The sequence below is a fragment of the Anabrus simplex genome, chromosome 4, assembly GCF_040414725.1.
Source record: "Anabrus simplex isolate iqAnaSimp1 chromosome 4, ASM4041472v1, whole genome shotgun sequence".
NCBI classification, from domain to species: Eukaryota; Metazoa; Arthropoda; class Insecta; order Orthoptera; family Tettigoniidae; genus Anabrus; species Anabrus simplex.
In genome coordinates this window covers 362,877,081-362,902,344 of record NC_090268.1, presented here as the reverse complement: position 1 = coordinate 362,902,344, position 25,264 = coordinate 362,877,081, and the positions used below count along the sequence as shown (strand labels likewise).

The 25,264-nt window shown below is 40.3% G+C and overlaps 2 protein-coding genes across 4 annotated transcripts in view; one reads left to right on the top strand and one right to left on the bottom strand.

Moving 5' to 3' along the window:
• Positions 1–967, bottom strand: part of LOC136872278 (uncharacterized) — a 287,188-nt gene extending 286,221 nt beyond the window's left edge. For all 3 annotated transcript variants that reach the window (XM_068227513.1, XM_068227514.1, XM_068227515.1), the window contains exon 1: positions 867–967. In XM_068227513.1, coding sequence (XP_068083614.1) covers positions 867–948 — 82 coding nt within the window. In that variant the 5' untranslated portion in view covers positions 949–967. The remainder of the gene's footprint in view (positions 1–866) is intronic.
• Positions 968–1,166: 199 nt separating this feature from the next.
• Kpc2 (Kip1 ubiquitination-promoting complex subunit 2) overlaps positions 1,167–25,264 on the top strand; it is a 172,601-nt gene continuing 148,503 nt past the window's right edge. Inside the window, exon 1 of the mRNA XM_067145781.2 lies at positions 1,167–1,582. Coding sequence (XP_067001882.2) covers positions 1,216–1,582 — 367 coding nt within the window. The 5' untranslated portion in view covers positions 1,167–1,215. The remainder of the gene's footprint in view (positions 1,583–25,264) is intronic.

Below are 25,264 nucleotides of genomic sequence, written 5' to 3'. Positions count from 1 at the left end.
TACTACCCTACTTAAAGTACGCGAAACTTTTCTTGAGCCCTAGTTCCCATTCAGCACTGTGGAGCTCAGGGTTCAAGAAAAGATTCGCGTACTATACACATAGTCCAGGTGAGGATCTCTCCTCTAATGGGTTCTGGACCACTGGTGGATTGTACAGTCCTAACCGCCTGAGCACAAGGAGGGCCACGACTCAGAATATTGTCCGAGATGCCCACTCCCATTCCATAGCAACTGGTATCCCGACTCTCAGGACCACTTACTAGGTCACTCAGCCACTGCCCATGGTTCACAAACTAGGACGTGACTACAGTAACCCACACCATGAACCATTTATTTATTGCAGTGACTGTAAAAATTTTGTAACTTTGACTGCAGAGCCCCTTTCTCAAATAATAATAACAATAATAATAATCACCTTGGAAAATATATATCAGAAAAATAGTTAATGTGTGCAAATTGAAGCAATTTCCTTGCTACAGTTTCAAGACGAGTTATGCACCAATGATCTGACGACTTTTTCGTTTTATCCTATAAAACCGACGCATTTTTTTTTTTTTTTTTTACATATCTACCAACCCGGAAATAGTAAAGCTCAACTGAAAAGGCAGTAGGTTAAAATTAAAAATAAATGCGATCAAAAAATAAACGCATTTTTCTAAACCTACGGTACCTAAATTTCGGTAAGTTACTGGTATGCAATTCAACTGGAAGCGAATTTATATTGCTACGCGTCTGTGTGAATAGCGGTCTACGGGCCGAACTAATGATTTATTACCTGCCTTAAGACATGAAACTTTCAGAGTAGCCTACTTTGGGTTTTTCATATATTCTGGTAAAATCTTTAAGGATACTTAGTGAAGACTAACCTTGTTCTAATAAGAATGAAACTTTATCTTCTTTCCCGGCTTCACATAACTTTAAAAGTATGTTTCCTGTAAAGTCCATCATTACATGGCTGTCGTCACCATCTGCCACTAACTCCTCATTAAGAATAAATTATATTTTTGTCCATATTTGACAGTTTGACGTTTGACCAGAAAATTGAAAATTCCAGAAATCGCGCTTAGAGTGCATTCAACATCGATACCATCAACGACTGATAATATCGAAAAACTAGTCTGTTATCGATAGTTTTTCAACACTCATCTGTTCATCTTTATCTGTTCTATCAATGGCAGATGGCGAGAAAGGTTCAAATTGTTATTCTGAGTTTTCATGCTCCCTTGGATGAGAGAAAAATTATTTGGCGGCCGTCAGAAGTTAATAAACATTTTAAATAGACGTTGTGAAAGTGAGACAAAAACGAATAGCCGTTCATTAGCAGACATGTTCGTTTCTGACAGCAATATTTTTAGTAGTGAAAATGTGAAGCTCAGTGTCATAAGTTCAGAGGGAGGTGTTTGGAATGTGGATGCAGCACCAGATTTCACTGTGGACAAGTTAAAGACAATGGCATTATGCCATTTTTATAATCCAGTGGAGTCGGCTAAAGTGTCGGCTAACTATAGGCTCGTTTTGGTGTCTGAGAGAAGATCCCTGGTTAATGACAATTCGGTCTTCCAAGAAGGGCTGAAAAGCAATGGTGAATAAGTTATTCATGTTTAATTCATTCGAAGTGAATTTCTATTTGGCTATTTAGCCTGTGCTCATGGAAATTTACGACAGTAAAAGGTTAGGCTTAGTGAACTAATACCTTCGTTGTTTCTTATTAGCATTTTGCTTGCTGAAATGTTAATGACCTTGTCAATGATGCATCGATTGGCGGTTGTATGAAAGGAATTGTGTTAACTCCAGTCCTGCCTTGTCACACTGATAGGCCTTATCGTCCTGCTTTGCGCGATTGTAATTTTTTCACTTGTATCATTCCTTCTCATTTTTATCTGCCCTTAATGAGCCCTGTGCATATCTGTTTTCACTCTAATCTCTGTAGCCTTTGTGTGAATGATATTAGACATAAAACAAAATGTCATGATGCTCTAGCCCCGAAGGGCCTTTGACTACCAAGCGACCGCTGCTGAGCCAAGAGGCCTCCAAATTATGATGTGTTATGTGGCCGGCACGAATCATCCCTGCTATTCTTGGCTTTTTAGATTAGGGCTACTATCTCACAGTTAGATAGCTCCTTAATTGTGATCATGTAGGCTGAGTAGACCTCAACCAGCCCCTCTGTGGGCGGGGATGGTATCGCCTGCTTGTTGTAAGAGGTGACTTAAAGGGACGCCAGGGGTTCTCAACTTGGGAACGTGGCTTGGCGACCAGGTGGTGCTTCCATATCTAGTAGAAAGGAGAGCTCCTTCCTTTTTTTCTTCCCTGGAACCCACCAACTCGTCCCTCAAAGTATTCTTTCTTATAGCAGTAAATTAAAACGGAGACTGTGTAAATCAGCTGAATGCGACCATGTGCTGTGTTCCTCTTCACTGGTCTAGTTTTGTATTATCTTTGATAGAGCTTGCATCATGTGCAAGTACAGGGCTGTCACATTCATTAGAAGTAAGAGAACCACCAATTTAAAAGTTGCCCAATGATTTTGTCAGTAGTCGGACATAACTTGTCCAAAGCAATGGTTTTGTCACTCCTCGGACATAACCGATCCAGTCCAATGGTCTTGTCGCTCCCCAGACCTTTAACCAATTCAACCCAGTGGTTGTTTCACTAAAATTGCAGACATTGGCAAGCCTGCCGAGTGTTACGTGACGTCGTCCGGGCTGCTCTGTGGCGAATTTCTAACCTAGCTTTCGCCTGCTGGGTACGGAAGTTTTACCAGCGACCATGGGACCCTTAGCTGAGTCCTGGCATTACTTCCACTTGTGCCAGGCTCCTCACTTTCATCTACCCTATCCGACCTCACTTGGTCAACTCTTGTTCTTTTCTGACCCCGATGGTATTAGGTTTGCGAATCGTAGGGAGTCCTTAATTTTCATGACCTTCATGGTCGTTTTCTGTCTTTGGTCAGTACCTTCACTTTTTGAAGTGTCGGATCGCTTCAATTTTTTCCATCTTTTTAGTATTAATAGGGGGTACTTTTGCACATCCAGGCCAATCTTTGTTATGAGAACAGTGGCCACACTCCCTTCGAAAAGCTTTATTTATGGCTATGGCGCATACTGTCTGAATGGCAAGAAAAAAGGTAATTTAGTAGTTGTAACCTATCTTTGCACATCCAGGCCAATCTCTGTTACAAGAACAGTGGCCCGTTTGGGGCCATACTCCCTTCGAGAGGTTCTTTTCTATCACTGCGGCACATACTGTCTGCACGGCAAGAAAAAGAAATAGCCATATCAGACCAACAACCAACAGTTGGTACCAGTGCTATTCTACTTACCTCAGCACTACTAGTGGAAACCTAAGTATTAAACAAAGGACAGTCACTTCATGTGACTGGAGTCACGTTTTACTAACATCGCGGGGCGGGCTCTATAGTTTTGCCTTAAATACCCTCATAACCATGTGAAGAGATCTGTAACCATTCTTTACAACCTTGTTAATGTTATTACCCCTATTTCTGAGTGCCATGATGGAAAGGAACTGTACGAAGGAAAATCAAGAACTAAGAAGCAACACAGTTTGCCATTCATGGCTTCCACTACAATATATGTGTATGGACAAATCGTATCATAGTCCTGGCGATAGCCGTGTGCAAGTTGTACAACCAAAGATGTGACCAGTACCACCTAACAGTGTGCTGCAAAAAAATTAATGACATTGACACAGTGTAGGAAGATCTATCTATACTAATAACTATTAGGGTGATCATTTCTTCTTTAATAACAATAATAAATAATTTAACCCAGGTGAAAGGAGGGCTTAACTTTTTAAATTTATTTTTATTACAGTTCGCTTAAAGTCGCACCGACACAGATAGGTACGACGATGGGATAGAAATGGCCTACGAGTGGGAAGGAAGCGTGTGTGGCCTTAATTAAGGTACAGCCCAAGCATTTGCCCGAGGGCTTAACTCTAACCTTAACTTGAGTTAAGCTATGTTAGCAGGTATTATTTGTAAGATATGGATATAAAAGCAAGAACCACATCATAGGGGATAAAGCTGAGTGAAGCCCAAGGAGCAGTGAAACATTTGCATCAGCAAAGGAACAAGAAAATAGCCATGCTATCAAAATTTTCTCTTCTCGCTTTAATTCTATCTGCCCTGCTGCTCGTGAAAATACGAGTTTGTCTTTCGTGAAGACATTCTGAACATTCCGCTTGTCTGCAGGTAGTTGCAGACATTTCTAGTGCCCAATTATCAATAATACACATGTTATTTTCAAAATTTGACTGTTTCCCCTCACCTGAAGGTTTGGAAACTATTTTCACAGTCACACAATCTGAATGTTGTCTTTCAAGAAATTCCTTTGTTTCTATTGTTACAATTGCACATTCTGCTAATACGAGGGTGGCCCAGAAAATAATGCACCACAATTTTTTTCTCAGCCCCCAACAATGGAACAAATGCAAAACTTTAGATATGAATTCTTTGAAGTTTTTGGAGTGCACGTGCCAAGTTTCCTTTTCTTTCGACAGATAGTGTACTTGCAGCAATGATTCAACATGGTGTCTGTAAGTGATGTATGTTACAAGCAGCGTATCATCATTGAATTTCTCGCTGCGGAGAAAGAAATGGCTGGAAACATTCACAAACGTTTATGTGCAGTTTATGGAGCATCAGCAGTGGACAGAAGTATGGTTTAGTCACTGAGCACACAAGTTGAAGCCATCTGAAACGGGTTCAGCAGAGTTCCAAGATATGCAGCAGTCAGGGAGGTCAGCGACGGCTGTCATCTGACAAGATGCAGCGTGGTGATGTATTCATTCGTGAGGACCGACGTAGAACGACTTGGCAGTTGGCTCAGGAGCTGTCAATCAGCAAAGGAAGTGTGGGTGTAATCATCAGTGATCTTGATTATACAAAAAAGTGAACACGATGGGTTCTGTGCCGTCTTACGGAGGAACACAAAAATCTTAGAAAGAACATTAATTCTGAGTTGCTGCAATGTTTTGAAGCTGAGGGGAGAGCCTTCTTGTCCCGGATTGTGACAGGTGATGAAACCTGGGTTCACCATTTTGCGTCCGAAACAAACCTGCAATTGATGGAATGGTCTCATCCTGACTGTCTAACCCCATGGCACTACAGCCCTGAAGGGCCTTGGCCTACCAAGCGACCGCTGCTCAGCCCAAAAGACTACAGATTACGAGGTGTTGTGTGGTCAGTACGACAAATCCTTTTGGCTGTTATTCTTGGCTTTCTAGATCAGGGCTGACATCTCACCATCAGATAGCTCCTCAATTCTAATCACGTAGGCTGAGTGGACCTCGAACCAGCCCTCAGATATAGGTAAAAATCCCTCACCTGCCCGGGAATCGAACCCAGGGCCTTTCGGTAAGAGGCAGGCACGCTACCCCTGCACCATGGGGCGGCATCCTGACTCTTCACGGAAGAAAAAATTCAAAGCAACTGCTTCTGCTGGTAAGGTCATGATGACGAAGAGGTGATTTGTACAGTGTTGAAGCGGCTTCATGAACAGAACAAGGAGTGGTACCGACAGGGCATACACGCCCTTGTGTCTCGCTGGAGGAAGGCCATATAACACGAAGGAGATTACGTGGAAAAATAGGGAGTGTAGAAGAAACATAATTCTTTCTTGTGTATAAGTTTCATTGTGTTCAATAAATACTTGTTGAAAAGAAAAAGTGGTGCATTAGCTTCTGGGCTATGCTCATAATAGTGAATTCTCTACAGATCCTATCAAATAATTACAGTTTTCCATTCACGCTCCACTTCAGTTCTATTTTGAGGTTCTAACTTTTAAACTAAAGTTATTTTTTCTCTTTAGAATATCTTTCCTTTGTAGCCCTTGTGGAACTTGGGTCGTCCCTATTCTTGTGGTGTATCTGTATTTCAGGAAGTGTTTTTTTATTGTGTAGCTGTTAGAATTGGAAAAAAAAAATCCAAAGAAAAGCAGCTTGATTTGTTCCGGATGATTTCTGACAAAAGAGTAGTGTTACAAAAATGTTGCAAAGTTTGGGCTGGGAAGACTTGGGAGAAAGGAGAGAAGCTGCTCGACTAAGTGGTATGTTCTGAGCTGTCAGTGAAGAGATGGCGTGGAATGACATTAGTAGACAAATAAATTTGGGTGTTGTCCTTAAAAGTAGGAAAGATCACAATGTGAAGTTAAAGTTGGAATTCAAGAGGACAAATTGGGGCTAATATTTGTTTATTGGAAGGAGAGTTAGGAATTGGAATAACTTCCCAACAGATGTTCAATATTTCCAATTTCTTTGAAATCATTAGAAAAGGCAAGGAAAACAACAGATAGGGAATCTACCACCTCGGCAACTGCCCTAAATGCAGATCAGTAGTGATTGATTGCTATTTAGTGTAGAACTGCAGCTGCTTAAAGTCCCTCTGGACTAGGGCATATGCTCCTTAAATCATTTTGTTAACTATCAATCTAAGAAAAATAACATAATACTCAGCTTAGGGCAAACATTTAACAGGGAAAGAAGCAAATATGATACACTTAGAAATTTAAAGAACTTAAACTCAAGTGATAAAGGAACAGAGGTTTCCTGTATCACTTGTGCAATTATTAAAGGACACTTGTCACATGGTTTACATGACCACGAATATAGAGATTTTCACCTTTTGAAATTGCACTCTGTCAAATTCCTGCTTGTTATAGGCAGAAAACCTTGCACATGGCTACTGCTTAAAAACACTCTCCTCCATTTAATTACGAATCAAGCCACGCAGTGGCGCACCTGTAGATTTCCGGATGTGCGCATGATCCTATGGATTCCCTCAACTGTTTGTTCATGATAATGATTTTGCTCAGTATCATGTCTTGCTGGATTTGTAAGGTGGAATTTTCACCTGAAAAAAAGATCATTTGATGGTGTCAGGAAGGGTATCTGGCCTTAAACACAACAAAACCAAACATGAGTCCGGGTGGCTCCAGCATTATGCCATCTCCAAAATCTATAAATTTGTTAGTGAGATGTAAAACCAACAAAATTATTATTAAATGTCCTCTTCAGTCCGTGTGGCTCAGGTGATGGTAGAATGCGTGGATAAGTTGAAGAAAGCTTAGTTTCAGTGTATGGGACTGAAATATGCCTCACCAGAATTTATTCTACCAATAGCAAAGATTCTTATGGTAAATTTTAAATTTGCAGTAGATGGTATTTGACCTAGGGCCAGTTCTACCACCTACTGGTAAAGTAGCGCGTAATTTGCCCTCCGCGTAAAAGGATGTTTCCGTCCGACCACTCCCAGGTAGCGCTATCGGCAGCATAAATCGTCGTTACCCGGCGCGTAATTTATCGGCCACTTCGAGGGCCCGATAAGACTTTACCTGCCGGGCAAGTTCTGAGAGCTGAACAATATTAGCTGTATTTCTGGTGATATGCAACTCAAATTAGCTTAGTATACTGAAAAAAGCAGTATACTGTAACAGTGATCGATATTGTATTGCAGGATTTTGAACATTAATGCTTCCTTTTAGTTGCAACGGTCACACCAGCCTCTCGCATCGGTAGCGCAGGGAACACATTTTATACGTCAAGCTTTCGTAAAGAAACTCTAAAAGGATATAAAATCAAAATCTATTTGGAAATCATTTCAAATGGGCTATAATTTTCTACTTTTTAGTTTTCGGACACGATATATATATTACTGTATGTATCCTACCTAATACAAGTGTTTTCCTAGCGTAATGGTTAACACGCTCGCTGCGTAATACGCAGTGTGCAGGCTCGAGTCTCCATTATGCGAATCTTTTTTTATATCCATTATTAGCGTTGTGTTAATCTGTATGCCTCTTTTCATACGTTCTTATCACAATATTATGTCTAATAGGAAAATTGTTTTGTATGTATGCTATGTGAAGTTATGATTAATAGCACAGAGGACTGTCGCCCAGGTAGCAGATTCCCTATTACATGTTTACATAATCTTGTAAATTATTTCGAAGAAATTGGATACTATTCCATTCCCGAATTCCTCTTCCTATGAATGGATATTTATCCCGATTAGTTATTTACATTTACAGTACCTTCCAACTTTATCTTCATAAAGTTAAAAATTAAAATGAAATGCTTTATCAATAAATGGAAGCATCTGGAACTACACGAGGTCACAGAACTAGTTGCAAATAGAGCATCGCGGAGATACTTAATCAATTCACAGAAGCCTGCAGATAGAATGCTCAAAGGCAATAAGTCCGTAAAGAAGATGTGTGTGTAAATACGTATATGGAAGCGCATAAAAGAGAGTTAAGAACAACGGCAGGGAACGAAAATACATTTTAAAATGTAAATTAGAAATACGATGAAAACCTGCGTACCTTCTATTACGGAGCGAGCGACTTGACCAATCTACTACGATAATCCTTTTCAAAAACGCTGCCTTACATGACAGGTTATAACTGGCGTAAGAATATGTAATCTCGAGATTTTAATCCCAATTAGGTATTGATATTGAAGATCATAGATTAAAATCACGAAAGCTTGACATGAATCGTTGTCCATAACTCTTAAGACTCCCCTTATTAGGCTTTTTGGTGATAATCAGCAGACGCAAGCAGAGGGAAATACGACAATCGAAATGGGTTTCATGCATCTAACGATAGATAGCACCACACTCGAAAGCGAGAAATCTCTGAAAACCAGTCTAGCCAACTTCGTATATCGGTGTCTAGCTCCGGGTAGCTACCTAGCGTTTGCGCGGAGGTGGTTGGACGCAAACCAAAGTACCAGCCGATTTACACCTCCAGGTAGTTTACCTCCCGGGCAGCTGCCAGCCACTTTACCAGCAGATGGTAGAACCGGCCCCTAGTCAGTTATAATTACTCCCCGAATATCTCCAGTCATTTTGTAATGGTCAAAATAAAATGCAACTGTAATTCTTTTGGAGAGTTGGAATCTCACTTCCATTTGTCATGGCAGATTCCTTGGAAGCAATTGGTCTACAGTGAGGTGTCATCATTTATTTCATTATGAACCATGTATTATCGGCACACTTTTTAGCGATAGATTTGTGTACAGGGGTGAGGAGTAACGAGGAAGCTCTCCCGGTTCCGGTAGTACTGCCAACTGAACGGAAATGAAATCTGAATTGAATCGATAATATGATTGATCTAAAGTTAAAAGTTTCATTGTTCCGTATTGAAGAATATCACAATTAAAATTGAAATAATTGTAAGGAGATTCCACCTATTCAATACCAAAGAATAAGAAATGTAGTGAATTACATTCTCATTTAATAATAATTAGAAATGGTACCGGTTTCGACCCTAGTCCAGGTCATCATCAGCCGATTAAGAAATGGAAAACAATGCATAGGATCAGTAGAAGAGGCAATATGAAAAGGAAATAAACGGGGGTAGACACTGTAGAACTTAGAAGAAGTAAAATACAAGTCATTCAAAAGAAAAACAGTGCGCAATTCTCTTAGCGGCAGCAAGGCACATGCAGCGCTAGGCAAAGTCCCACAATGATTACGAATAGCGGGGAACTGTTCAAAGCCAGTTATTTGAACACTGTCAGGCATAAAGTCACATCACAATCGAACACATACGAAGGTCCATATTCGTGTAGGAGTTGAAGACGAGCAGATTCATTGAAGTAACTTGCCAGCTCCCGGTGATCAGCGCGACACATTCAATATCAGGCACTGTGGTTTCAAACGCCAAAGTAAAATGGAGAATAGCTTGACGATCCAGTTATTTTCCTTGGTTACGGGAAAGTAAGTATATAGATAAGTATAATACAATTCAATATCATATGAGACGAACAGGACACAGATTACAGGGTATAACAGGACAAGAAAATTATTCATTGTTAAGGGAAATATACAGCAGTGTGCAATATTTCCTGAATAAATACAATTTCACGTTTAATTGAATTAATTGAAGCTTACGTGTTTGGGTTACAACATGCATTATTATACAAAAATGCAAAGTGTAGGCCTACATATAGTGTTCTAGAGTTGAGGTTATATAGGACAATGGTTAATGTAATATGATAAGATGTTGTATCTTGAGACTTGGGTAAGGTAGATTTTGATGTAAATACGCTGACGAAGGGAGTTAAGGCTCCCAAAACATGTACAGATAAATGATTCAAATATTAATAATATATTGACAGGGCGGACCAAACAATCACCCGTTGTACATTATCGTCACGTACATTTACCGAAAGAAAATACAATTTGTGATTTGTACACTCTCATTAAAATACATTTCAATATTTGTATGGCATTTATGACTGACAAATTAAACACGTGAACTGAAACATATCACTGGTGTACTCCTCCTTCACGGGACCTTTTGGCTCGTTCTGATAGTATTGTATCAATGTTTGGTACTATCGTTTGCATATTAGCAAATCGCAAAACACATTTCAAGTTTTCATCGGTGAGCCTACTTCTGTTTCTAGATTTACAAAACTTCATTAATGAAAACATCTGTTCACATAAATAGGTTTATCCGAATATACTTACAATATGTGCATTAAAGGTGTACAATCTAGGAAATCTCCCCAGTGGAAAACGAACATTAAATCAAACTGTGTGTGTTTGCAAACCTATCTTTCATTTGAGTATCCCATGGATGGGGTAGGTTAAAGAAGTTAGTCCAATAAGAGCAATTAAGAGTAAGATTTGCTACACTAAATATTGGAACATTGACTGGCTGACATCGTGAACTAGCAGTTATGTTGAAAAACAGACATGTTGATATTGCTTGCATACAGGAGACCAACTGGAGAGGTTCCAAGGTGAAAGAAATTGGAGATGACTACAAACTCATCTGTCATGGCACTAGCACAACATCGAATGGTGTAGCAATAGTGGTTGGCTTACGCTACCGCAACAACGTCAGAGTGTCGGATAGGCTCATATCTGTCAAGATTAATTTAGCAGCATATCATATCTTGCTGTGCAGCTCAAACTGGATTCACAGAAGATGAGAAGGATGAGTTCTGGAAGAGTCTTGATGCTCATCTTGGAACAGTTTCTCCAAATGAGTTCATTTTCCTTGGAGGGGACTTAAATGGACATTTCAGATCTCAATGGGATGGATATGGGCAATGTCATGGAGGATATGGTCTTGGCACGCAAAACGATGAGGGATGTCGTATACTTGGTTGTGCAGAGGCTCATGACCTAGTTGTGACCAACACATTTTTCAAGAAAAGGATAACACATCTAGCTACATATACCACTGGAGGTCATGCAACTCAGATCGATCGATTACTGGATGGTTCGACAACAAGATCTGAAGATGGTAATGTATACCAAAGTGATCCCATAAAACAACGTTACCCCTCAACACCACTTGTTTGTTCGGGATATTTGAAAACTGTCAAACGTTCTAAGACACCTAAAACTGGACCTGAGCGTATCAAGTGGTGAAAATTAATGTCCATAAGAATGAAATGAAGACAGCTTTAACCAACTTCTTAGTGAAACCTGTCCGCCTCCGTAGCGTAACGGTTAGTGTTATTAGCTGCCGTCCTCGGGGGCCTGGGTTCGATTCCAGGTACTGCCAGAAATTTAAGAATGGCAGGAGGGCTGGTATGTGGTTGAAATGGTACATTCAGCTCACCTCCAATGGGGGTGTGCCTGAAAAGAGCTGCACCACCTCGGGATGAGGACACGAGTTTACTTTACTTAGTGAAACCTGACAGTCTGTTGAGGACATGTGGGAAGATGCTGTAAAACGGATACATCAGGCAGCAATAATAACTCTGGGAAAAACAAAACCCAGGCGAAAATACATTGATAATCAGAATTGGTGGTGGGATGATGAAGTCCAACAAGCTATCAAGGAGAAAAAGGTGGAAGACACGCATGGATACTGACCTTGAGGGATATAAAGTGCTGAAATCAGCAGCGAAAAGGGCAGTGGCTGCTGCAAAAGATTGTTGTTACCAGGATCTGTACGACCAGTTTGACAGACCGGCAGGAGAAAATAACGTTTATCGCCTTGGGAAGTCCCGTAACCGTTCAACCCAGGACATTGGGTACATCATGCATATCAAGGGAGCTGACAACAAATTACTACAAGACGAACAAGCTATCCTTCAACGATGGTCAGACTATTTTGCAGATATCAGCAACAAAGAATTTGATCATCCGATTGCAAGCTCTGATCCCGTCTATGGACCCGTGCCTTTGATTATGGCAGTGGAAGTAATGATTTCCATAAAGAAGATGAAGAATGGTAAAGCAACTGGCCCAGATGACATACCAGCAGAAATCTGGAAAATTCTTGGCAAGGCCGCTGCAGAATTCCTTGCCGCACTCTTCAACCAGATCGTCATCGAGATCAAACTTCCCCGTGCATGGACAACTAGCACGACAGTCGCAATCTGGAAGGGTAAAGGAGATGTGAGCGACTGCTCAACATACCGCCCTATTGACTTCTCTGCCACTGAAGATATTTGAACAAGTGCTAGACAACAGGCTCAGAAACATTGTCACAGTAATATCCAACCAGTGTGAATTTGTTAAGGGCTGCAGAACAATCGATGCTATCCATGCCACACGTCTATTGATGGAAAAACATAGAGAGAGGCAGAAGAGTGTACACATGGTATTTCTGGACCTAGAAAAAGCATTTGACCGAGTCCCGCATAACCTCATCAGGCGAGCTCTTCGTAGTCATGAAGTCCCGGAAACCTATGTAAGCTGGGTACAACTTACGTATCTTAATACAACTAGTGTGGTCCGGAGTCCAGCTGGAATCTCTCCGCCTTTTGATATCAACGTGGGTGTAAATCAGGGCTCAGCTCTATCGCCTTTATTATTTATCCTCTGCTTGGATACAGCAACAGCTGACATACAGATATTGCATCCCTGGACCCTTCTTTATGTGGGTGATGTGGTACTTCCCCAACAAACACGCTGTGGACTCCAACGCCAGACACAAACTTGGAGCGACAAATTAGCTGAGAATGGTCTGCGCTTCAACACCCAGAAAACCGAATACCTAGAATGTGGCCCTCAAACTAGTGGGATCATAAGGATCAATAATCAAGACTTGTAGAAAACCATGCATTTTAAATACCTAGGGTCAGTTGTCACTTCGAACTGTGATGCCACTTTTGATACCCGAGCGCGAGTAAATGCAGCTTGGCTCAAGTGGAGACAAGTCACCGGAGTCCTCTGCGATAAAAAGATGCCTCACCATCTAAAGGCAAAAATTTACAAGACCATGGTACGCCCAGCAGCTATTTACGGGGCAGAATGTCATCCAATGACAAAAAAGCATGAGCAGACTCTTCATACAATGGAAGTGACGTGGACTTGGACTGACTCACTGTCACCACATAAGAAATGAAGATGTTCAACAAAGTCTTGGCGTCGCTCCAGTTGTGGAGAAAGTGAGGGAAGTGCGTCTCTGCTGGTACGGTCATGCTATGAGAAGGCAGGATGGCTCAGTTGCTAAAACAGCTCTCCATGTTGATCCGGGAGGAACATGACCACCTGGAAGGCCTTTAAAGCAGTGGACTGACAAAATCAAGGCCCACATGCACGACGTTGTTTTAAAACCTGAAGATGACAGCAATAGGACGAAATGGAGGAGATGTAGCAAAGCAGCGGACCCCATACTTCGGGATAGACGCTAGGAGAGAGAGAGAGAGAGAGAGAGAGACTGTAAGGCAATCAGTTCTAGCCGTAGTTCTGGTCTAACAGTTTGCACATCTTCTGAGATGGGCATAGCGAACACCTGCAGATGCTTTTCTAATGCCTGAATATCTTGAAACGTACTCTCAAAATATAATAAGTGACCTTAAAACCTCTTTATATTCTTCTAATCGTTTTTAATACAATTCAATGTTTTATTACATATTAAACATTTTGCTGTTTTATTTTCTTGAAATATTAAATACTCTTCTTCCCAGAAAGGTCTGAAACTTGTTGGCATTGATCACCTCCGCTGTGCTGAACTCACTTCCATAGTAAATGCAACATTTACCGACTAGATTTGAACGCCTTGTGGTGTGAGGATAAAGGCAGAAACGCACTACTGTCACCTCACAGGAGTTCACACGTATCGTGTCGCAATCTAACCCGTCTAGAAAGATGTGCTATACCTCTGCGCCAGTGGCTTTCAGTACATACTACGCAATGTACTTCCCCTACTTGCTCGCTAAGCTGGTCTTGTTCATCGAGAGCGGGGAGCAAACTGGCTCCGAAGGCATTTCGCTCTCGATTGATGATGCCTGTTCTTGCGATTATAGCGTCTTTAAAAAAATAATAATGTGCCCCAATTAATATTTCATTGGGGGCATGTGGCTTTGAGCTTGCATCCGGGAGATAGTGGGTTCGAATCCCACTCTCGGCAGCCCTGAATGTGGTTTTCCATGGTTTCCCATTTTCACCAGGCAAATGCTTGGGCTGTACCTTAAGGCCATGGCCGCTTCCTTCCAACTCCTAGGCCTTTCCTATACCATCATCGCCATAAGACCTATTTGTGTCAGTGCGACATAAAGCCACTAGCAAAATAAATAAATAAAATGTTGTTGAGTAGTGGAAGAGAGCTTCATAGTCACAATCAAACGTCAGTGCTCTACTTCTCTCAAAGTCTGTTCAATTTCTTGTTTCACTGTGTTGTATGCTTGTTACGTAAGCTGCCTGCATTTACGTCAGGCCAGCCCGGCCGCACAGGGCTAGCCTCAACGGGTGCCCAGCTGAGCATCTCTGTACTAGAGTTTGCTTTGTTATTTCCTAAATAAAAGGTTTTTTTTTGGGGGGGGGGGAAACAGAATCAAAAGAAAGGGAAATGAGTGGGTTTATTTTTGAAGTAATTTAAAAACATCTCCTCCAGCATTAATGTTATTACTAGGGCCTGGATGTTTAGGTTTTAACCTATTTTTTACCTTGCTATTTAATTAACAAATGTCAAGTTAGATATACTTTTCACACTTCCTGATGCAAAATATATGAATTTTGTTCCGGGTATACAGTGATGGACAGACGTGAAAGAAGGTGCAGGCATGAATGGGTCTAAATAGTAGTCAGAAGATTTATTTAAAACTTTAAAATTATAGCTATATTTTCTTTCTCAGTTATCTTTTGTTTTCTTTTCAGAAAATAAACTTTACAGTTCAGATACAGAAGTTCATAAGACTGGGTAACAATTTTAGAAAATCAAATAACAGTCAATTAACAACTTTGAGCTTGAACCTCCCTCATTATACATTCTCCATGAGCGCTGCAGCTCCTTTCAAAAAACAGTTCAAGGAGACAGATCTCCCGAGTCCTTTTATACCACTAGGATACGTGTGTAAAATATACCCTATTCCAAGAGAACTTTTGCTCTACAAAATTGTCTAGGAGACTATTCTCCAAACATTAAAACATTACAGCCTTCCAAAGGCACCATTCAACATTTACATTAACACCTCAACATTTATAGAAAGAGCATCAATGCTCTATAAAATTTACACTTCTAGATCTATCTCCAGAAATTTCCAGGGCTACAAAGACTCAACCTACATCTTACATATTCTTAGATGCTCAATAGTCTAACATTTTTACACCAAAAGGAATGAAATAAGATTTCATGGTGAGCTTGCATACGGGGGATAGTGGGTTCGAATCCCACTGTCAGCAGCCCTGAAGATGGTTTTCCGTGGTTTCCCATTTTAACACCAGGCAAATGCTAGGGCTGTATCTTAATTAAGGCTACGGCTGCATACTTCCCACTCCTAGGGCTTTCCTATCCAATCGTCGCCGTAAGACCTATCTGTGTCGGTGTGACGTAAAGCCACTAGCAAAAAAAAAAATAATAATAAAAAAAAACCACGGAAGTAATGAATATCCATTCTACCGGGCCTTTGTGACAAACAATGGGCGGACACTTGGCGCTCCTTGAAAAATCAAAATGAAAGTTTAAAACCCTATTTGGGCTTATGGCCTGAAGTTAGAGGCTAAGCCTATATTACCAAGGTGAATAGATGGAGAAAATATTTAAGTTACAAAGATTACAAACTGGAAATGGTTACAAAATCATAGTCACCTCCAAATCAATTTGATAGGGAACACGAGAGAGTAGATCACTCTCTATTCCCTGATAACATTTAAGTTCCTTTGACTTGTTTGAAATTTACATTTGGACTTGGAATTTACATTTCAGAAAATTAAAGTTACATAGTTAAAAATCAGAAACCCTCCCCTCGAGCTAGCTTTCAAAGACTATCACTTACTAAAATCCGGACTGCCATTACCATGAGCTGATGGACTGCTCGAAGATGGGCACGAGGCACCCCACCTCCTTCGTAAACACACACACTGGACTGGAGCGATGAATAAGACCACCTGGTCGAAAAATGTGCCAGCTTATATACCCAAGAGGAAGGTTCTAGAAAGTTCTGGGCTAAGGCCCGACACACACCCTTTTCGGAGGCAGTCCTACCGAGGGAGTGGCGCCCCTGCCTATGTGAGTCCCAGACCACACTGACCCAGTGTGTAACATCTGGTAAGAGTCCCAGCTCAGGGTTACAAGTGAAGACCTCAACGACTTCTACAGCGGAGAAGGTGGACTTAGGTATGGTGGAGATGGGGGAAGAGGCAGCCCTGCATTCAGGGATTAATGAGTACAACCTGCTGCCTTGTAGTTTGAGGTGATTGGATACCAAAGGCTAAGGGAGAAAACCCGGAAAGAAAATCTCCGCCTTTGTTAGGCTCAGCAGGTCAACAGAGGGAGAAGTTGCTTTCAAGAATAATTCGAGCCTCGGATGTAGGAATTCACAACAACGACATCAGTTTGGTGCGAATGATGTTTTACAGCCCGATGTTTCACCAGCTACCCAAACCAAATGAAGACAAAGTATTAGAGTGGGAACATTAAATATCCTGACATTGACAAACAAAACTGAAGAGCTGGTTGACCTCATGTAAAGGAGGAAACTTTTGATCATGGGCCTGAGTGAAACAAAGTGGAAGAAAACTGGGAAAATGAATATTAGATTGGAGTATAGACTTTAGTGGTCTGGAAATGAAGTAGAGTCTAAGAATGGAGTATGATTTTTAATACGTAAAGACATAGATGCTTGTAGTAAAATTGAATTTGTTAGTGAAAGGATAATTAAGTTATCTGTGAACTTAGGAGGGAAAAAGTACAATGTAATCAAAGTTTATGCTCTGCAGGTAGGATGCTCAAAAGAGGAAAAGGTCAACTTCCTTAATAACTTGGAAGAACACACTGAGTATGACAATCTAATTGTAATGGATGATTTTAATTCATAAGTTGGCTTACAATGAACAGGATATGAATCCACACTGGACCCTCATGGAATGGGAAACAGAAATGAAGAGGGAGAGTATATGCTAGATCTATGCATGAGAAACAACCTGATAGCGAGTAACACTTGGTTTAAGGAAAGGGACTCCCATAAAATCACGAGATATAGCTGGGATGATAAAATAGGTACAGTAATAGATTATACTCTGATAGATCAAAATGTGTGGAAAAATGTCAACGATGTCAAGGTCATTCCAAGTGAAGACCTTGGTGGAGACCATAGATTGTTGGTTGTAGTTATTGCAGAGAAAAGTCTTTCCAAAGTCTGTAACAAAAGAGTCCCAAAAATAAAAACTTGGCAACTAACCAAGCAAAGTGTAAAGGAAGAATTCAGGGAAGGTGTCTGCAGGTTGTTGCCGAGAGAAGAACTGAAATTAGTAGATGAAGAATGGGATACTGTTAAGAAGGTTGTGGTTGGTACAGCAGAAAAAGTATGTGGACGACAGCGTCAAATAAAAAGAAACTGCCTGGTGGAATGATATTAAAAAGGCTATCAATGACAGAAACCATGCAAGAATATCCTTATATCAAGCAAGATCACGGAGAGATCAACATGAAATAGAGGAGAAGCTGTCACTTTACAGAAAGAAACAATTACAGGTCAAACAGTTGGTTGTAGATGAAAAGCAGAAATGCAAGGAAGATCTGGATACCAAAATAACGCAGGATGGAAATAAAAGACTGTTATACAGTATTGTCAAGAATAGAAGAACTCAAAGCGAATCTATCCAATCTGTAGAACCGAGCTTGATAGCTGCAGTTGCGTAAGTGCAGCCAGTATTCGGGAGATAGTGGGTTCGAACCCCACTGTTGGCAGCCCTGAAGATGGTTTTCCGTGGTTTCCCATTTTCACACCAGGCAAATGCTGGGGCTGTACCTTAATTAAGGCCATGGATGCTTTCTTCCCACTCCTAGCTCTTTCCTGTCCCATCATCGCCATAAGACATATGTGTCAGTACGACGTAAAGCAACTTGCCAAAAAAAAAAATGCAATCGGTAGAACTTCCTAATGGTGAGGTAACTAGGGATAAGACCAAACTATTACAGGAGTTCCAAAGGCACTTTGAAACTTTGCTGAACTGTTATGAAAATGTCACTCCATTAGACGACGAACCTTATGATTTTGGCAGCACAAATATCGCTAGTCTGACATGGTTGGAAGTGGAGACAGCAATGAACACCAAAGAGGCTTTAACGACCAGCCAGGATGCCTTATAAATACTTCTATTCTAAGAGGACTCCTCAAGACAGCAAAGACAGATAAGCAAGACGTTACTGTGTTTTTTTAGACATATTAAAAGCCTTCGACAACATCTCGGACATCAGCACCTAAATCTAACACTAGCTGCTGAGCCACTCCCATCTAAACTGAAGGAACTAATCAGCAATCTACAGATTGACAATACAACACAGATCGAAACCACTAAGGGTGAAACAAAGCCAATTCGCTTGTTGAGAGGACTTATGCAGGGATCACCATTATTGCCAGCATTGTATAACCTGGCCACAGATTTCATTTTTATGAAATAACAGAAGAAAACCTACTACAAGCATATGGCAAATCAGTTTCTGCAGAATTGCCCCTTCTTAGTATTGCTGGTTTCGCCCATGACACAGTCATTGTTGGCAAAGATAAGGAAGCAGCTCTCGAGTTGACACGCATCGCTATCACGTTGTTCCAGGAAATCGGTCTACAGATAAATGCCAACAAATGTGCGGGCATATGTATTGAAAAGGGGAAACTCGTGGACAGAGTGCTTGATATTCACGACAATTTTAGGATTAGTACTATTAAAGAAAGAGAAGAAATTCAATATCTTGGCGTCACTTTTAACGAAACACTCACCTTTGATGCGAACACTTCTTTAAAAACGTTGCACAAGAAGTTAGATGCGCTTACAGTGTGACGTGTTGGGGATGTAGAAAGAAACAAATTTAACAATTAAAAATAGGAAAGAGTTTCCACCAATCAATACTTGTTTTTTTATTGCTTATATTAAGCTACAGGACCGGTTTCGACCCCATATACAAGGTCATCTTCAGCTGAACCATGAATACATATTTATATGATGAAGCTTTGATTAAATTGCATTGTCAAAGGAATGTTATATGATGTGCATTTAGTCACATACTTGCATGTCTTATCATGAATTGGCATATATGTCAGTATGTACAATATTGCAACTGTATGTCTAAAATATTATGTTGAGGTCCTAAAATTAGTGTATAAAACATATCTTCACTTAAACTAATATATATATATGTAGGCTAAAGGATAAAATACAATATATAAAAAACATTTCGTGCACATGAACATTCGTATCTTGCTTTTTGGTCAATTCATCAACTCTCGTATTTAAGTCCCATTTACATTTGTACACTCAGCTGCTGTTCTTGGAGTTTAAAAGATATGGTTGTAAAATTGCATGAGTAAAAGATTAGTCTTCATGTGGGATAGAACACTTTCCAATTTAAAAAAAAGGTTGCCAGATGTATGGATAAAATTCGGCTAAAATATGTTCAGCTCTGCTATGTATGTTGCCTTATGTTAGAATCAAATCTTGTTGTCCTGTGGCGTCTGTAAAATTGGGTTCAAAGTAATGGCTCCTTTCCCATTTGTAGCTGTGCAATGGTGTTATGTTTATTATTGTTGGTGTAGCCGAGTTGCGTTTGACTCATGCAATTTTACAACCATATCTTTTAAACTCCAAGAACAGCAGCTGAGTGTACAAATGTAAATGGGACTTAAATACGAGAGTTGATGAATTGACCAACAAGCAAGATGCGAATGTTCATGTGCACGAAATGTTTTTTATATATTGTATTTTATCCTGTACATATATATATATATATATAAGTTAGTTTAAGTGAAGATATGTTTTGTGGAATGTGCTAACCAATCCGACCATGAAAACATATCTGGAAGACATCATTGGCCACATCCATGAAGCAAAACCTAAATAAACCTATTTTAAGCATACAAGAAACCTAAAATGAAGGTTTAAATCTCCTAAAAATCTGGGCCCTAGTTGTTATGGAGACGTCTAGATGTACAGGAAGAAGATAGTGGTGGTGATTAATGACGCTTTATCTACGAGTGAGACCCACACAGGAAGCATAAGAGGTGGCGACAGTCTGCATTTGAGCCTTGATGTCCAATCCATGGTATCCAGTGAATCAAACAATCACTCACCGAATAAATCCACTAATTCAAGCTGCATTTGATTTAAATTTTTTGTTAACAATCCTAGGAAAAACAGTAGCATTGATTTTAAGAGAAGGTAGTAATTTTTTTGGCAGTTCCTATCTGGGCCATTTGGGGGCCACAGCATTAAGTAAATTGTCATATTCCACAAACTAGTCCTTCATAGTCCTGGCAGTGTAGCATCAAGTATGGTCTTACTGAAAGTGGCCATGAACAACAGGGAACAGATATGAACGAATGAACTTAGTTCCCAGCAGTGTCCAGATACTGGACAGGTGTCAGGGATTGGTGTGTCCCATGAAAATCACAAGTCTGCCACCGGCCTGTCTCCACCCAACTGTGCAGCCAAATGACATAGCTTGTGATAATCATTGGCATACTTTGGCTATTGGTGTGATGAACCAAAAATCCTAATTCAGTGGACCAGGTGACCTTTTGCCAAACACCCAGTTCAGTGTTGATTTTGTGCCCACCTCATGCAGAGCTGTGGAGTGTAGTAATTATTAGGGTATGATTGGGTCTTCAACTCTGCAGTCTCATGTGCAGCAGTGTTCACAGATCCATGTACTGTGAAGCATTGTCGTGGTCACCACCTCTGTACCTCTTTGGGAAGATGTGCCAATCCAATTGACAAGCCCAAATGGCACAGCAGGGGTGAAGCACTACACGTAAATTGCCTAATAACTTAACTCAGTCTATTCCTGTCACTTTTTGATAATGTGAAGTGAAAGTCTTCATTGGCACTGTACTTCAAATGATCTGGAGAACAAATTTTTGACTATGGTAAATCATTTATCCTTTAGCAGGTTACCAGTTCTTATTTTCTCTTTGTGAGATTGTTAGACAATATGCTAAGTACTTGGTACAGTCTGACAAGTCCAAAGGGCATGACTGGGCAAAACAACACATATACACATCCAGCCTAATAACGCAATCTATTGCTGTTATTTTTTGTGTCAGTTGTTTTCTTGGCTCGCCTCCGTGGTTCAGGCAGCAGTGCGCCAGCCTCTCACCGCTGGGTTCCGTGGTTCAAATCCCGGTCACTCCATGTGAGATTTGTGCTGGACAAAGCGGAGGCAGGACAGGTGTTTTTCTGGGTACTCCAGTTTTCCCAGTCATATTGCATTCCAGCTACACTCTCTAATATCATTTCATCTGTCATTCATTAATCATTGCCCCAGAGGAGTGCGAAAGGCTTCGACAGCCGGCACAATTCCTCTCCTCGCCGCTAGGTGGGGACTTCATTCATTCCGTTCCTGACCCAGTCGAATGACTAGAAACAGGCTGTGGATTTTCATCATTTTCTTGGCTATAACAATCAGTCACTACTACTAATCTGCATTTAGGGCAGTCGCCCAGGTGGCAGATTCCCTATCTGTTGTTTTCCTAGCCTTTTTTTTAAATGATTGCAAAGAAATTGGAAATTTATTGAACATCTCCCTTGGTAACTTATTCCAATCCCTAACTCCCCTTCCTATAAACGAATATTTGCCCCAATTTGTCCTCTTGAATTCCAACTTTATCTTCATATTGTGATCTTTCCTATTTTTAAAGACACCATCAAAACTTATTCGTCTACTGATGTCCTCCCACGCCATCTCTCCACTGACAGATTGGAACATACCACTTAGTCGGGCAGCTTGTCTCCTTTCTCCCAAGTCTTCCCACCCCAAACTTTGTAACATTTTTGTAACGCTACTCTTTTATCGGAAATCACCCAGAACAAATCGAGCTGCTTTTCTGTGGATTTTTTCCAGTTCCTGAATCAAGTAATCCTGGTAAGGGTCCCATACACTGGAACCATACTCAAATTTGAGGTCTCACCAGAGAGACAAATATGCTCTCTTCTTTACATCCTTACTACAACCCCTAAATACTCTCATAACCATGTGCAGAGATCTGTACCCTTTATTTACAATCATATTTATGTGATTACCCCAATGAAGATCTTTCCTTATATTTATACCTAGGTATTTACAATGATCCCCAAAGGGAACTTTCACCCCATCAACGCAGTAATTAAAACTGAGAGGACTTTTCCTATTTGTGAAACTCACAACCTGACTTTTATCTCCGTTTATCATGATACCATTGCCTACTCTCCATCTCACAACATTATCGAGGTCATTTTGCAGTTGCTCACAATCTTGTAACCTATTTATTACTCTGTACAGAATAACATCATCTGCGATAAGCCTTATCTCTGATTCCACTTCTTTACACATATCATTGATATATATAAGAAAACATAAAGGTCCAATAATACTGCCTTGAGGAATTCCCCTCTTATATTTTACAGGGACAGATCAAGCTTCACCTACTCTAATTCTCTGAGTTCTATTTTCTAGAAACAGAGCCACCCATTCAGTCACTCTTTTGTCAAGTCCAATTGCACTCATTTTTGCCAGTAATCTCCCATGATCTACCCTATCAAATGTCTTAGATAAGTCAATCGCAATACAGTCCATTTGACCTCCTGAATCCAGGATATCTGCTATATCTTGCTGGAATCCTACAAGTTGGGCTTCAGTGGAATAACCTGTCCTAAACCCAAACTGCCTTCTGTCAAACCATTTATTAATTTTGCAGACATGTCTTATATAATCAGAAAGAATGCTTTCCCAAAGCTTACATACAATGCGCGTCAAACTGACTGGCCTGTAATTTTCAGCTTTGTGCCTATCACCCTTTCCTTTATACACAGGGGCTACTATAGCAACTCTCCATTCCCAGCATGTTGGTGTTTTTAAAAATTTGCTACCCTGGTTTACCTTTAACATTTTGTATTCCTCAGTCTGAGAGATTTCATCTCTGAACCAGGTTTTTTGGATGACCACGTTGATCACCAAGGTGATCTCTTTTAACTTTCCTGTCCCCCTGAGTGAACTGGCATTGTAGGTAGCTGTGTATTAGTAACTGATCTTCCTTAGTTAATCTGAGGTTTTTTTTTAAAATGTGGTTACTGAGCATGATGGTGAGGGCTCCCCAGACACCAGTGGTCTTCTTGTGCCCCCAATTGTTGAGGCAGTGGATTTAAAACTAAGCGTGTTAATCTTCTGAGATTGTTTTCCTTTGGTTTATATTCTCCATGTTTGGAATCATTGTGATTAAATGGGTTTATTATGCTTGAGGATTATTGGGCTTTTGTTACTGCTTAGGTTGTTAGCCTAGTACATAAACACAGCCACCTGTAATTTGGAAAACAGATCCCGACAAGATCACTCGGTGCCTGATATGGTACAGATGCAGTTGAACTCTGTCATATTTTGGTTTTGCAGCCACTTCATTGCAGAACAGCTATTGGTAATTGAAGATAGTTCCTCTGCTTTATTCACCTTTGGGGCAGAGGGTCGTCGCTTTCAAAGCCACTGACTATTCGTAACCCTGGTAACATGATGCTACCAGCCGGGCCAAAATTTTAAGTGTTACTCAGCGGCGAAACTTCTTGGAGTTACTCAGTAGAGATAGAATGATAGGACACATCTTAAGACACCCAGGACTTGTTCAGTTGGTTTTTGAAGGAAGTATGGGCGGTAGGAATTGTAGGGGTAGACCAAGGTATGAATATGACAAACAGATTAGAGCAGATGTAGGTTACCATGCTATGGACTGATGACTCAAACACCACCACCATTAATTCAAATCAATCTTACCTTCTAAGAATTCCTGCACAGTTTTCACTCAGATTATCATAGCATGCCAAATTTGTTGTTAGGGGGCAGGAATTGGAGTTTCATATTTTTCACTTTCAGTTGATTGACATGGCAAGTATCTAATAAAAGAACCTTTCTGTTTTAATTATAATAATTGCAGCCAATCAAAGTCTGATATTCTTCAGCAAGAACGTTCAAGTCTTCTAGTGCTTCTTGCAGCATTGGTGCATTGTTTGAATCTCCAGGACATCGGCAGGATTAGAAGCACTTTGTGTCCGTGGTTGCACGAACTTCCCAAGTCGAAGTTGTCCAAGAAATAGCATCATTAACAGTTATTTTCTCCACTAAATCTGATGCATGGGCAACTTCGCAAGAACACTCTTCCTGTAGTCTAACTTAAAATCCTAGATAATTCACTGATCAAGTGGCTGTAGTTTAAAATCTTAGATAATTCCCTGATCAAGTGATTGTAGTTTTCCAGTTGTTAGGTGGCAAGGACTGGAGTTTCACATTTTTCAATTTCAGTTGATTGACAGGGCAAGTATCTAATAAAATAACCTTTCTGTTTTAATAATAATAATAATAATAATAATAATAATAATAATAATAATAATAATTGCAGCCAATGGCCATTATAATGAAAAACTTGCAATTAATACTATTCATGCTGGGAGAGTGGCTCAGACAAGTGAGGCCTTCTGACCCCAACTTGGCAGGTTCGATCCTGGCTCAGTCCGGTGGTATTTGAAGGTGTTCAAATACATCAGCCTCGTGTCGGTAGATTTACTGTCGTGTAAAAGAACTCCTGCGGGACAAAATTCTGGCACCTTGGCATCTCCAAAAACTGAAAAAGTAGTTGGTGGGATTTAAAGCCAATAACAGTTTTATTATTATTAATACTATTCACTGCAGTATGTTATATCAGCAGAAGAACGGGCTGCAAGATCGTCTAAAATGAAGTTTTGGGAAAAGAAGAAATTAGCAAGTTTAAAAAAGAACTTATTTTTTGAAGATTTTATCGTATAAGGTTGATTTTGATGCTCCAATGTGGGCGTAAACAGTGTGAATAAATATTCACTGCACACTCTATTAATCGA